Below are 15,256 nucleotides of genomic sequence, written 5' to 3'. Positions count from 1 at the left end.
AATAAATTGAAGGGTCACTTCACTGTGATCCCTTTGTGTTTTCCTGTAGTATGAAATAGTCTGTAATTTCTTCAGAAGTTATCTTTACATGTTTTTCTAAAGCACTGCACATACCACATTTCACTTCATTAGAAAAAAAATCTTACATCCAGAGAGCATTTAATACCTAATTATCTTCATTTGGCATGAAGCCAAATAAAGAAGTTAACTGATATATCAATTTTGAGCATCCATTAAAACATATTCAGCTGTGCTAATACCCGCAGGTTAAATTAAGGCAAGCAATCAAGGCTGTTTCAAGAGATACTTAAGTATGTTGTGTTAAAGGAAGATGTGTACTATGTTAATTTTATTATTACTGCAATTATTCCTTTCCTTTTTCTTTTTAAACTCAAAGCTTCTTTCAAGCATTTTATTTTTAAACACATTTTTAAGCAACTAGAATTTATCTATGAGGTTATTTAAGTTTATTTGGTTTCTTTTACTGACTTTGAACCCTTGCTGTGTCTACTTTTTCTATATACCGTAGGAGATCACATCTGGAGAATGACCAGGGAGGGTTTTGTTCTAATACTATCTTTGGCTAGGGTGTATAATTACAGTCTTTGCTCTGACAACACAAAGTAATTAAAACGGTGGAGATCCTGCCTCAAGTATGTACTACAGCAGGTTGGTTTGTATGGACCTTAGAGATACAGTGACATTCTTACCTCCCATGAAGGCAGCAACAGCATGCGGCTCAGCAGCTCCATACCGACAACTGGATAACAAAGTAACAGTTAGAATTTTAAGGTCAGTTTTACCGACAAAGTGACACTTAAGATAAAATACTTACAATTCATGAACATAGTCATCTTTCACCACTACGGACAACCCATGTTCTTGTAAGAAACCAGTGAGGCATGATTTTAGTTTTCCAATATCATCTTCTATCTGATAGTTGTAAACACCTGGAAAATAAGTCACATTCAAAAGTTAATGCGTTTAAGTGGTAGCATAAGTATTATATTTTTCTGAAAAGTTTCTAAGCCGATTAATATATGAAGTGATTAATACTAGACCAAAAATAATTGAATACTCTGTTGATGCTACTCATGATAATGACAAATTACTGCATAGCTGAACTGATTCATAATCCATGCAACCCATTTCAGTGGTATCAATTCAGATAAATTCCTCAGGTTCCCAAAGAGAAAAAATTGTCACTTTAATTTTCATATTCTCAAAGTTATATTAATATGGAAACAAAATCACAGCTAAGGCTATATTTGTAGTTTATAACTAGTATTATAGTAACTATTGTCTCTTTATATTTCTTTTGATGACTGTAGGTAACTCCGATATTAACATACCTGGATATCTACCATGCTGCTTATAAAATCTATCTACAGCCCGTAGCATCAAGTACAGCACTAGTTCACTGTCTGGGTTATCCATATGGGAAACTGAAAATGGGAAGAGAACTTGTTAGCCAGTACAGATGAAATGGAAAAAGAAAGGATGTAAATTACTTGTGGTTGAGTATTTCTCATGTGCTTAAACTGTAAAATCTGCAGTAAAAACAAAACCTGAATGAGAACAGCCTGCAACTGAGAATCTCACTGAATCAACTGTCAGATGCACAATTTTGATTTGAGTGCATGACAAAACCCTACTGTATCTATTTGATATAAACTGTTAAGTGAAGATATTCATGTTTCAACTGCTGTTATAACTTTAAATGGGATATTTCTGTGTTATTTGGGGATTTGAAATGCATGCTTCATATATTTAACTGTAATGATTATAATTATAAGACAGGTCTTAAATCTCTTAACATACAGCTCACAAGTCTAAATACTAACTGCTACTTAAATCACGTTGCATATTACCAACTAATTCAAGGAGCTTTCACTTAAATTATAAATATTACCCTTTGTATATACATTTTGTCCAAAACATTCAGAGGACTTTGTATAAGCTTAATTTAAACAAACTTTGATTAAAAATATTTCCAGCTTTTTAAAATTTATACAGGTTCAAAATATAAAAGGCTGTATTAAGTAACTAGTTTGTTAGTTCACATACTGAAAAGATAAGCTGAGAGGGGCCAAGACAATTATTCTCATATTTCTGATCGGGTGAAAGCACCTCTCCAGCTGTGTCAGAAATAACTGAGGTACAGAAAAAAGAAGTTTGAAAAGCAATGTTTTATTTATCTGCTAGCAAAAATAAAATCTGCAAGAAAAAAAACCTGAAACATGCATCGATCTGTCAGGTCATTTCTGAAATTTCAAAAAAACCAAATTGAATTCAGCATTCTAGACTTAATAAATAAACCCATACTTCTAGCTGATGCCAAATGATAAAACTATGTAATGAAACAGAAGAGGTAACATACAACTCTCTTTAATAATGAAACCATTGCAAGTTGAAAATGCAATTGAAGTATGTGCCAAAAAGGAGTACTTACTGATTTCATCCTTGTTAAAAGTGTGTAAACCATATTCTTCAGACAGAGATCTACATCGTACTACTCGGAGAAAAGCTGAGTTGCTGCCTAAGCAGAGGGTAGAGAAAGGAGAGCATTACCTACTTGAAGATGTCAGCAATTACAAAATCTTTTAAAGTCTGTATCTCTGATGTGTTAAACATAGAAGACTAAAACTTATCATAATTTCATTTAAAGCGCTTCTGTTTCTTCTGGTAGCTTGCAGTAATAAAATCTATGAAACTGCATTTATGTCTATCACCACAAGTATTTTAGTGAAATGCTTTGTGCTTATTTACTTCTAGAACCTAAATGTAGCTGCCTGTTAACGTAACAGCTCACAACATGTGTAGCTCCACTAGGCAATTCATCAATTTCAGCCATCAACTTCACTTTTTGCTCTCCCATGCTGCAAATAAAGATGGAATCTTTTCACCTGCCGCCACATCCACCCTTGCCTCACATACTCTCAATATTCTAACAGTACAGCTGTGAGCCGGAAAATGTCTTTCTCCAGTATTGCTGTTACGAAACAACCCAATGTGCAGTTACTACCTAGCACTGTTGAGGAACTGCAAGGTTCTCAGAACTCCCAGCAAATTATACCTCAATGCAACGGTAGTGTGCTCTTGGCTATGTGCTTACAGGAGAATTTTCCAGTTGCAGGGAGCCTTAGCCAGGCTGCTGTGTGGACATGTATACATATCCAGAACAGACATAACCTAAAATGCCATCAACAGTACTACTCACTGCATCACTGCTCTACCTCTTCAGACTACCAGAAGTTTACAGACCCCACAACCTGAAGTCAGTATCACAGAATGGGCAAGAGTACTCATCACAGAAGGTAGAGGGCATCTGCTACCTGTCGTTTGGACCTGAAAAAGTGTTGTATCTTTTACAAGCCAACATCTATAGCCTCACTATTAAGAGATGCTGAACACCTGCTGCTTCCACTGAATGAGCAATGCAACTGCTAAGCACTTATTTGAAAAATTCTAATACTGAGTTACTGATAACTACATTATAATTCAGAAGTTTTTGATTATTTGATCATTTGCATAAACACAGCAACAGAATCCACGCATACTCACAAAACAATTTTAGTTCTCTCTCTGAAATAGATTCGAGTGCCTAAAAGAGAGAATAAACTCATTCCAATACATACAATGGCCAGAGAACTTATATTTTCAGATATTCATATATTCATGCAGAATACCTAGTTGTTCTTGTAAAATTAAAAAAGATATACTAAATTGTAAATAATACACCCCTGTATGCCCTTTACTTTGGTATAACCAAACCAGGAGTGATAGAGCAGACCACAGATATTCAATTTCATTAGAACTTACTTAAACCCTTTGAAGAGAATGAGGTAATTAGGCCTTCTCTTTTCATATCTGACTCCTGTGACTTATTTCTGTACAGAATGTCACGGTAAAAATATTTCTATCCTGTCAGAATGACCATACATTTGTAATTACCTTGCCTAGGGATTGTAACAGTTTAGCAGCATGGTTACCCACAGCAGCAATATCCTTCTTTGCTTTTTCACGGTATCTGTTAATAATAAAGAAGTCTTAATAATTACAGCATAAAGCCATCAACCTCATAGTGAAGACCATGTCTTTTTGGTTTATATTATAAAGACAAAATACACGCCCCATAAATGGAAGTGAGCTACCTCGAGGCCACCAATGCACTCATCACCTCCCTGTACGACTCTTCAGCACAGCTCAGCTGTTCACAAAACGTGTGGCTTAGAAACAGGTTAAAATTAAAGTGGATATTACTACTAACAGTCAGAGGAAAAATATTAAGTAGTTTCAGAACAACAGCTATCTGTCCTTCATTGGGCTTCCAGTATTTCACTGATTTCTGTATCTTAATATTTGTAGCCATAGTGTATTAGTTCCATTAAGACCTATGACAATGCAAACATGTCAACACAGTATTTAATAAAACTCAATTTAAGAGCTCACTTTAAGGAACTGTAATTGTGTTATCTGCAAATGAAAACCCTGTAATGCTTATTGGAATTGAGAACTGAAGTACGTTAGGATCTGGAAGTTAAGGATTGATGCTTAAAGAATTCAGGTTTACACATTAGGGTATCTGTGCAAATTCAAGCAATTATGCTTTCATTTAGCAAAATAATGATAAAAGTTCTTGGCTGTACTATCATTATACAGAGTAACTTCCGTGAAGCAACAGCAGTCAATTGTTTATAAGTCTTCTGCAAGATACTGCTTCATTTTAAAGATTTAAAAAAAAAAGAAAGAAAAAGCAATCAGCTGCGAAGTAAATGTGTTAATGCTGTAAGATGATCTTTTTGGCCCAACAATTTGCATCATGTCCAGGACGCACAGGAATAGCGAGTTCATGTTGAGAATGCATGTATTCAAAGATGGCTTTCCTAAAATTTTGATCCACACTGATGCTCTTTAGAATTTCGAATGTTCATTTACTCTTCCTTATCTACCAAGCAATCCCTTCAAAGAACATTAATTAGAATTATGTATTTAGAATTAAGTATCTAGGAAAGTAGAATTTCTGTAACCAGGGTGGCATACATATCGAGGAAAAAAAACAAAGGCTGTGTTTAAGTAACATTTTGCTTTGGACAGCAGTGGCTGGGCTATGGGATCTACTGTCTATATGAAGGTCTTTACTAAATCTGAAATGAAGAGAAGTGATCACTTATTACCCAGCCTGAGAAAACTAAGATGCGCTGAAGGCTTAGGCCCTGGTTCCAAACCGCAGACAGCATCTACACAGGGAGCAGACAGCTCTGGTCTGCCATGCTTCCCATACCCCTCCTCACCCCAGTCCCAAGTACACGCTTTTGTTTTAGTGCAGGAATTCATGCACTTTGTGCAGTCTGAAGTTATCACCATTCACTCTCACTAGTAACTACCAAAGAAATAAATTGTATACTTACACATTTTGCAATTTGATAAATTTATTGGAGTCTGCTATCATATCAGGAATAGTGCCCCGGACAGGCAAGCTTCCTTGCCCCTCATTTGCCACAAATTCCTTTACAGCTCGAGCCAAAATCCAGAAGGAGGGCGACTGCAAATGCACGAGAGCCAGTCATGTACACAAGTGTTATTTATGATGCTTTTTCCACATTTAAGTTTTACCTTTAATTACTCATTACCTGCTCTGTGAGATTTATGCAGCAATTATCATTAAAAATCTCTTCAATGCACCTTGGAATCTAAGAAAAAAAATAATTGGGTTTTTATTTACTTGACTTGCCATTTCCTGAATTACCTCAACACTCATTACACAGGTGATCCAACTCTAAGCAACCTCCAAATTTTGTACAAAATCTCTTCTGCATCTTACACAGTCAGTGCTTCCCAGACTTATTTCGAATAGTACCACTGCCTGAGAACAAGGCATGTGCTTCTCATCAAGGTGTTACAAACAAAATCTCACCTTATTTCCACCTTCTACATGGAAGATTTAAAAAAACCTGGTAGCAGCACCAGCAAAAGGTACTACCAGTCTCAGGTGCCCCTCCTTCCTGCCAGAGGCAGAGCAGCAAGAAGGCTGGGGAACCAAAGAGGGGCTGCAAAAATGAGAGTGGTTTGACTCCTTAACTGTTGCAGTTCAGTCTGGCACACAAACAAACAAATCACTAATAGCCTGGGACACACGCTGTAGCGGCTCAGATGTCAGCACTAAGCTTTACCTGCTGCTGTTTTGGGAGATTTAACGTGACTGTCCAAGCAAGGATCAGCACAACTCAAATAAAAATGGAACGTAATCTAAAAAGAATGGCATAATGTGCTTTTACCTCATGTAGCTTTTGCAATTTACCATGGTTGAGATATTATGGAAATCAGAGGTCAGTTCTAAACTCTGAGTTACTACTTCAGGATTATTTAGAAACAATGAAAACTTCACTTCTAATGTTTTTAAGCTTGATCAGTTTATGAAAGAAATTTCATAACATGTTTCTGCAAGAGGAAAGTATTGAATTTGCCGAGTCAAAGGTCCCTCGCAGCACTTAATTTCTATACAGAATAAATACTATAGCAAGTCGCTTCAGTATAGCACAATTTCAACCAACGCTGAGTCTCTCTCTAGCAATGTATTTAAATCATCCACATCAGCGACTGCTAATTCTTTATAGTTGTACCACGCACTTCACAGTTTAATCTGTAAAACAAAATCTGATAAAGCCTAAGATAGGAATAAGCTACTAATGAACTCCGGTTACTGGCTCATTCCACACTTGGACTCAAGTCTTCAGGAAGAAAATGTAGCTTCTTTGCATGAGCAAGGAAATAAAAAGAATTTCCACAAGTTGCAGTGCCACATAGTCTAGGTCTATTTTACTACACATCACTTCAATTTTAAGAATAGTACTAATCCTGTTTTAGCTAAATATAAATGTTGCCAATGGAATTACTGTCCTGAAAGTGCATAATATATTCTGAAACAATGAAGTAGTTGAAATTTCTTCAATTTTGTCATATAAATGTTTATTTTACCTCTGTGGTATTTAATGCTGTGTTCACATTTTTTATAGCTTCCTCAAAGTTTTCCTCATCTTCTGGCGTCCCATTTTCATTCTTTAAGATACCTTATTAAAAAAAAAAAACAAACACAATCCCTGAATGACATCTCATCATTTAGGTCCTACCAACAGAGCACGCTGGCTTTGAATGTGTTTGTGGCATAACAACTTATCAGCAGAGATTTGAATTACCAGTAAGACCTACTGATAAAACTAACTACACAGGCATTCTGCATATGGTTAATTTTCCTGTGATGTTAAACAAAAGTTACTTATCACAAAAATACCAGTTTATTTGTGTGAGAGAGTAAAGATTCATAATCACTAAATTAATGTAGATGGTGGTAAAAAGGCAAGTCAAGTCTCCTTCCCATCCCCAGTCATGTTGTGTTGGGGTTTTATCAAATTTGGCAAACACTTAAGAACGCACACAGCAAGCCAAACCAAGAAATAGACTCCACAACAAACCTAATTTAACCAAAGGTAATTACTACCGATCAGATCAGTTCCCTAGCCCAACCTGGCATAAGGATGGCAGAACCACTCAGCAGTTTGCACACAGGCCAGCTTTAAATGAGGAAATACCAAAAATTCAGTTAATGTTTTTATTCTACAACAATTTAAGACAACAAATTTCTATATCGTAAAAATGCCTCATTAATTTCAGCATCCAAAAAGGTATTGGATTGAAACATCTGCAAAAATGAAGACTGTTCACAGACTGGTTACAGTGCATTCAGTAGCTACATAATCTTTCTTTCTCTCTTTCAAGTAGTTATTCGGATTTCCAGTGATTACCGACAGTTTGGTGGGTCAACTGACCAACCAAATACTTGCAGTTAATAACCATTTCAGTGCCAAAAGCCAGCTGCTTTCCTCTGTGTCACATTTTCCACATTAAACATCAACATTTTCTACAGGATTTTCTTCTAAGGCCTCTCCTCCCACCCAAATTAAGACATACTTTTGATCTTAAACAGTGAACAGTAAGAAACACTGCCAAACTGCATTTACAAGCAAATCTGGGATCTTAAGACCCACCTGTATAAAACAATCATTTAGCAGAAGAATCATACTATATATGCCAGCAGATTTTCATATATTAACGCTGAGAGAACTTCTTATTACTTTTCAGATGTTGCCTTACATATTTCTGCCAACGAGTAAGTGATTCCTAGGACGTATATTACCTTGCCGAATCAGTTGTCTGAAGGCTTCTTTTTCTTTGTAACTCTTAGGCAACTGATCACTTTTCTAAATTTAAAAACACAAAAACATTTTGTCTTTAAAATATCTACTACTAACCTCATTGTGTTCAGACTGCTGAACTCTAGAGTTGGTCATTGTTCAGTCATTCACTTTATTTCAATTAGTAATTTTTTTAATGATTCCACCTTGTTTTCTTTGTTACACATTGCCAAAATAATACTATAGTTTAGAAAATCCATGTCTGTAGTAGTAGTAGTAATAATAACTTAAAAAAAAGACAGATGATGTATCCAGTTTTGCAATATACCTCATTGAACCATTTTGTTAGATACTTGGCTACAATCACAATCCATGGAGTGTGGCTGTGGTCCTGTAATTGAACAGAGAAACCTTTGTCAAGTTGAGAAAAAGATAAAAACAGGAGACAAATTAAAAACCTATTTTAAACATAAACTCCTAACATCCCTTCCACTCTTGCAAAGACACAGGATATGTTCCAGATTTTGATTCAGAAATAACATTCTCTAACTACTATAAAACAAATTACTAAATTATTATTCCTTTACTTAAAAGAAGGGTGGCTGAGCCAAGTTGTCCCATATTTTTCTTGAGTGGAACTCATGTTATGCACCAATCTCCACACTGCAAAGCTCTGCAGCAGTTGGTAATCATAAAAATAATAAAAAAGGAGGGGTGAGGGGGAATCAATCTAACAAAAGATCAAGTTGTCCAAGAATATTCCTGACTTCAAGAATCCCACTTGCTTAAGATTTAAATACAGAAGGTAGCATTTGGGGCAGAGGCCAAAAATAGTACCTCATGACTGATTCTACAGTCGCCTCTGCTCCGACGACACTCGGGACCAAAACCCATCATCTGCCAAGAGCCATTTTCATAGGGTCCCTGTTCTACGTCTGCATCTGCCTTAGAGCACATAGCGCAAACCACATACCAACCTTTTTGTCCATATGATCCAAGTCATAAGATTGAATGTGTTCCCTCAGTTCTGGAAATGGTTTGTCCAGTCTCAGATCTTCTAACGTATTGTCAGGATGAGACTCAACAACTGTGAAAATAAAATAACACCATGCCCTTCACAGTTTTATGTCAGGCCTTCAACACAGTCAAATACAGTGCATCATCTGCTCATTCAACTGCTTGATCCTAACCATCGTTTGAGCTGGGATAGAGATAGTTTTCTTCACTATAGCTGGTATAGAGCTCTGTTTTGGACTTAGCATGAGAATAATGTTAACACACGGATGTTTTAGTTGTTGCCAGGTACTGCTTGTACTAGTGAAGGACTTTTCCAGCCTCTCATGCACAAGAAGCTGGGAGGGGAGGGGGGCACAGCCAGAACAGCTGATCCAAACTGGCCAAAGGGATATTCCATATCATATGACATCATGCCCTGTATACCATCTGGCAGGAGTCAGCTGGTGGGAACTGGCTGGGGGAAGCAGCGATCGTGGCTTGGGGAACAGCAGCGCTGGTCAGTGGGTGGTGAGCGGTTGCATCACTTGTGGGTTTGTTTTGTTTTTCCCCCCCTCCTCCCAAGGTTTCACCTCCCTCTCTCTCTCTCGTTATTTTCCTTCTCATTATATTATTGGTTATTACTACTACTACTACTGTTTTATTTTAATTATTAAACTCTTAACTCAACCCACGAGTTTTCTTACTTTGGCCCTTGCGATTCTCTCCCCCATCCCATAGAGCTGGGGGGAGTGAGAGAGCAGCTGCATGGTGTTTAGTTAGTGACAGGGGCTAAACCATGACAATCCTCAAAATAAGTGTTCCATGTAATTTAATTTTAACATCAGGATAATCTCCAATTTTATTATTTGTTGCAGTCATAATTTTTATGCATTCCTCAAAGAATGGTCCTGGTGATGAACTACAAACTACATAAGACTTAACAAATACTAAATACAACACTAGATAAAAATACAAAAAAAGTGACATCACATACTGAAGCTTTAAACTTTTCTAAAAAGTCTTTATCTCAGAAGAACCCTCTAACCTGTATGTTCTTTAATAATGACTCTCATATAACCAACCAGTCCATAAGTCCTGCAGACCAGCAGAGGAACATTATAATTCCAGAGGAGTTCGGCCAAGCGCAGCAACGTACTGCAAGGAGAAACATTTGGGTTTTCTTCAGATGTACAAGAGGACAACAGTTAACTCTTGTACAAGTCACTTGTGAAAGAAGTTTTGTATGAGAGAACTCTAATATTATCATCACTAAGCACATATAAGGTGATTAATTTTATACGTGATTTTACACTAGGTTAGAAATACTTTAATCCATTAGCTCACTTATCTTTAACTCCATCCTCCCAAATGCTCCAAATATCAGTTAAACAAAAAACTTCAATGAGTTGTGAAAGAAAGAAAAAAGAATTAGATCTGTGTGTTGCACAAACTTAACTTCTAGTAGGGACAATTCCAATCAGAGGTGTTTGAATAGCACGTAAGAAATACTATTTATTCCCAAATGCCTGCAAGGGAACCACCACTTCAAAGAGGCAAGGTGGCTCTTAGTCTCGTAAGGGACAGCATCTCCAGCTCCTCTGTAAGTAGGGGGAAAGATATGAACACCAGCCACTTCCTTACAAAAGCAAGATTTAACTATTCATCTATCCAGCAACCTCTTGCCTCTGAGGAGGCAGCTTGTCTACTGAAACAGAAGCACACTCTTCTCCCCCATGTTTCTCAATAGTCAGAGTAGTTGTGTTTCATCTGTACCATTTACTGGAAGGCAGCATGGGAGAGGCCTCTCACCAGGAAGAGATTAAAAACAAAAGCAAAAATTTCTGGTCTTGACAAAGTTTGTATCGGCAATTACATACATGGGTAAAATGGAAAGACCCACACAAACGATTAAACACACTTGCAAAAATCTAAAGGTATCACAGCTCCTATTATCTGTTAGATTTTACATAAGAATACTTGTTACAGCCATTTTGGACCAGAAACAGCTTTCACTACAAGAGCATGTGACGTAGACAAATACACCTGGAGACAGCACCTAGGAGTCAGGCATGGATCTGAAAGAGATTTTAAACCATGTATTAACAAACAAAAAGGTCCACAGAAAAATGCCCTCATTTACTGTAACTTTCCTTCACAATGACAGAGTTCTGTTTTGTGTAAGTTTTCCTGCAAGAATATGCCTGCAACTGAAATCTGCTTTTACAGCTGAATGAAAACAAACAACTTCAGATGATTCTTTACCTTTCTGGTAGTTGCGTGGCAACCACCAAGTTAAACCGATTAAAAAAGGAAGGGTCAGTGTCTAGAAGTTTTTCTGGACTCTAAATAGTAAGGGGAAAAAAAAAAAAGTCAGGAAATGCTGTGAAAATTTCTGAATACACAGTAAGTCTGTTCATAATTTCATAGCTTTCACTTAACGGTGTACATTGACCATTGAAGTTATAAAATAATGTTTAAAATACATAAATTTACTTTTCGCAACTTAGGATCATCTTCCTCAAATACTGTGTTATCATGAAGCTACTTAAACTGCAACATTACAAAGACAACACAAGGCTATTATTTCATACTTTTGTCACATTGTGTAACAAGAAACATAAAACTAATTTAGTAAAACAAACCTCTTCGACAAAGTTTCCCGAAACATCATTATTCAATTCTTGCAAGAGCTCAGTGGCACTCTGGGCACGATTCTGTTTCAGAACAATCAAAACAAAGCTTAATCTCTTGAAACATAATTTATATAGTATATCAGTATTACATATGCTACATGGTTAAAAAAAAAAAACAAAAACAAAAAACTTCATCATAAGCTAGGATTTCTTACTCCAGGCCTTGCTTACCTGATGAAAGAATAAATCGCTTAACAGCAGGCATTTCTTTGAGACCATTTTCAGTAATATAATTTTAAAAACAAAAATTTATATGACAACTATTCATTAATTTCCTTTTGTACTCTCCTGTTGCGATTTTTTTCCCTCTCTTACACCTCTCTACTCTCAGGTTTACTCCTTCAACCACAATTCTCCTCCACCTTATCCTTCCAAAGATTTTTCTTAACCATATTCTGTTAATTTTATACATGCAATCTTGCCAGAATTGAACTTATCTTCTTACTTATAAGCAACTAAAAAGTAAGCATGAGGAATTTCGTCAAAGAACTAATAGATTTTAACCGATACACACATGTTTAGCATTTAGCATCATAATGCCACATCTGAGTATTTACTCTATTTTCATGCTTTCAATACACTTAGTGACATTATCTCCTTACCTGACCAATATGGCTTTTTTGTAGAAAGAAACTGAAAAGGAGACAAGAAAGAGTTACACGTGAAGCTTTATTTTGAAGAAAAATAATGTTAAAGCTACATTTTGTAGTGCAGAATGTGTTGCTGACTCTCATAAACAACAAACTGAGCTCCCCTTTAAATCTGCTTTTCTTCTCCCTACCACTGTAATTTTTTCATCATGATCAGTTTAAGGAAGCTTGCCAATGCCTGAGCAACAAATCTGAAAAATAAGACATGCCAAATTCCTCTAGAAGCCAGGATCATACTGCAGATTCTTTTTCACTAGGCTAATTAAAGACCCATTAGCACTCATTTCTTCATGTAATAGAACATCCTTCCCCAACGTGTAACACCTGTAAGTAGACAGATCTTTGTAGTATCTACCTGAACCATAAGAAAATGCAATCTAGAATTAGTATTTTTTCTAGGATTTGTAAAGAGTTTCTTGTCCTTTCTCCTGCTGCACACAGCCTTTCAAAGATACAAACACTAATTAATGGCCATCAGTCAGTCACAATGATAAACTAATGAAAAGATATTTTCATGACCAAAATTACAGAAAATACATTTAGCTATGCTGAAATGCAAGTGAATCTTGCACTGTCATATCTCAAGATTACAGCAAACAAGTTATTTTTAAATATTTTTATATTGAGTAGACCATTGCCTTTAAAAACTTGAAGCATGAAGCAAATAGACCTGTAAGACACAAAAACAGCAACTAAAAAAACTATGTAAAATTTAGCAGCTAATATCAAAATGATCGTGCATGCTCTGTACATCACAAACACCCCAAACAACAAAAGACCAGGAAAAACATATAGACTTCTAAAATTACTAAGAATTTTACAGGATTTCTTAACAAGCATAGAGACGGAACTACTTATGAAACCGTGCTACTTCTCAATTTGTATCGGAAACTAGTAACAAACCTACTTATTTCCAACATCTTCTCCAGAGACTCGATTCCCATCGACAACTGTAAATGAACCAATACCTTGGGGGAGAAAAGATTACTGTGAATAACTAGGCATTATGAAGTGATCAGACACGTTACAAAGAAAATACAGAAGAGGTACCTACTTACCTGGCAGCACTAAGTTTTTGAGTATTTCCGTTCCTGTCGCCGTTGCATTTATCACACAGACGTGGGCAGATTCTAAAGCTTCTTGTCCATGGTCACCCCACAATCTATATTGGGATGGAAAGAGAAACGTTCTGAAGTTACTTCATTTCAGATTGTAAAGCCTATATAAAGAAATAGAAAACATTTCATAGAATCAGTGTGTCCCGAGTAGGAAGGGACCCACAGGATCATCGAGTCCAACTCCTGCCCCTGCACAGGACAACCCCAAATTCACACCATGTCTCTGAGGGCACTGTCCAAGTACTTCTTGAATGTTGCCAGGCTGGTGCCGTGAGTGACTGCCTCCCTGGGGAGCCTGTTCCAGGGCTCCACCACCCTCTGGGGGAAGGACCTTTTCCTAATATCCAACATAAACCTCCCCAGCACACCTTTCTGCCATTCCCTCAGGTCTTGTCATTTAAACTACCACAAACAGAAGCCGGATTACTACTTCCCATTCACTGTTGGGAGGGACTAAAAAGCACTAACCAAAATAAGCTTTACTTAAGAAAACTTACTGTAACAAACTTGAGTCTTTCTAAAAAACAACCCAATTTTCCTGACATTTGATTTTCTCCATCTTTATACTCCACACCATATGAATGTGCACACCTTTTTCTGTTGTAATGTACTTAATTTTTTAAAAACTCAGCATGGGCCAAAACACTCCTTAGACAATCTCGCCCTAAAGCTGAATGCTCTCTTTTAAGTAAGTTTTATTATAAGTAATACTTTTTTTGTTTGTTTTGGAATTTATACTACAAGACACTGAAACGCACAAGCTGGGGGAAATCAGTCTCCATGAGTCTGGTAATATACCCGAAACATCTATAAAGTAAAATTCAGGCAGAAACCGGGACTTGACCGTACTCAGTCACAAATGCCCCACTCTCCTGACTCTCACAAAACCAAGTCAGGCAGAGGCGGAGCAGCGCACTGCAACGCGGGCCCCCAAACCACGCAACCGCCCCGCAACCCGCGCCGCGCCCCCGACGCCGGCGGGCTGCAAGACCAGCCGCCCTCCTCCCATCTAACCTTGTCGTTTGCCCGAGGCCGGCACAAACACCCCCGCAGCTCTCGCCGAGCCCAACAAGCCCACAGCACCCCGGCCGGTTCGGACGCGGCCGCCCGTCCCCGGGCTCCGCCCGCAGCCACACACTGGGCACGGCCCGGGCGGCCGGAGCCGGCGGCGGCCGCCCCGCGGGGAGCGCACGGAGTGGCGGCGAGCGGCCCTGCCCGCGGAGCGCAGCCCCCGGCCGGCCCCCGGCGCGCCCCTCCTCACAGGCGGCCGCAGAGGCGGCGGCAGCGGCCTGTCGCTGAACGGGCTGAGCCGCGGGAGCGCGGGCTGCGGCCCCGGCCTGGCCTGCAGCGAGCGGCGGGGCAGGACTCCGCGGCAGCCCGCCCTCCGCCCGGCCTGGCGAGGCCAGCGACAGGCCGGTGCCAGCCCCGCGGAGGCCGAGCAGCCCCGGCAGCTGGGGACAGGCGCGCAGCAGCCCCCACCGCGCTACCTCAGCTGCCGGTCGTATCGTTGCTCCTTCAGGCTAGCCCGGCCCGCCTGCGCCATCGCCCCACGCTCCCCCGCCGCAGCCGCTGCGCATGCGCGGGCGGGGCGGGGCCGGGGGCGGCGG

At 38.7% G+C, this 15,256-nt stretch overlaps 1 protein-coding gene across 1 annotated transcript in view; it reads right to left on the bottom strand.

The window, feature by feature from the left end:
* Positions 1 to 15,256, bottom strand: part of NAE1 (NEDD8 activating enzyme E1 subunit 1) — a 15,833-nt gene extending 577 nt beyond the window's left edge. The window contains exons 1-19 of the mRNA XM_064459594.1: positions 15,137 to 15,256; positions 13,590 to 13,693; positions 13,439 to 13,499; positions 12,484 to 12,514; positions 11,831 to 11,902; positions 11,451 to 11,530; positions 10,234 to 10,343; positions 9,170 to 9,279; positions 8,521 to 8,583; positions 8,195 to 8,258; positions 6,979 to 7,070; positions 5,634 to 5,693; positions 5,412 to 5,545; positions 3,955 to 4,030; positions 3,565 to 3,604; positions 2,453 to 2,539; positions 1,353 to 1,445; positions 836 to 950; positions 711 to 760 (exon numbers count right to left, since the gene is read on the bottom strand). Coding sequence (XP_064315664.1) covers positions 711 to 760; positions 836 to 950; positions 1,353 to 1,445; positions 2,453 to 2,539; positions 3,565 to 3,604; positions 3,955 to 4,030; positions 5,412 to 5,545; positions 5,634 to 5,693; positions 6,979 to 7,070; positions 8,195 to 8,258; positions 8,521 to 8,583; positions 9,170 to 9,279; positions 10,234 to 10,343; positions 11,451 to 11,530; positions 11,831 to 11,902; positions 12,484 to 12,514; positions 13,439 to 13,499; positions 13,590 to 13,693; positions 15,137 to 15,192 — 1,498 coding nt within the window. The 5' untranslated portion in view covers positions 15,193 to 15,256. The remainder of the gene's footprint in view (positions 1 to 710; positions 761 to 835; positions 951 to 1,352; positions 1,446 to 2,452; positions 2,540 to 3,564; positions 3,605 to 3,954; positions 4,031 to 5,411; positions 5,546 to 5,633; positions 5,694 to 6,978; positions 7,071 to 8,194; positions 8,259 to 8,520; positions 8,584 to 9,169; positions 9,280 to 10,233; positions 10,344 to 11,450; positions 11,531 to 11,830; positions 11,903 to 12,483; positions 12,515 to 13,438; positions 13,500 to 13,589; positions 13,694 to 15,136) is intronic.

This window comes from Phalacrocorax carbo, chromosome 8 (assembly GCF_963921805.1).
Source record: "Phalacrocorax carbo chromosome 8, bPhaCar2.1, whole genome shotgun sequence".
In the NCBI taxonomy this organism is placed as follows: Eukaryota; Metazoa; Chordata; class Aves; order Suliformes; family Phalacrocoracidae; genus Phalacrocorax; species Phalacrocorax carbo.
This window is presented reverse-complemented; position numbering and strand designations above follow the sequence as displayed.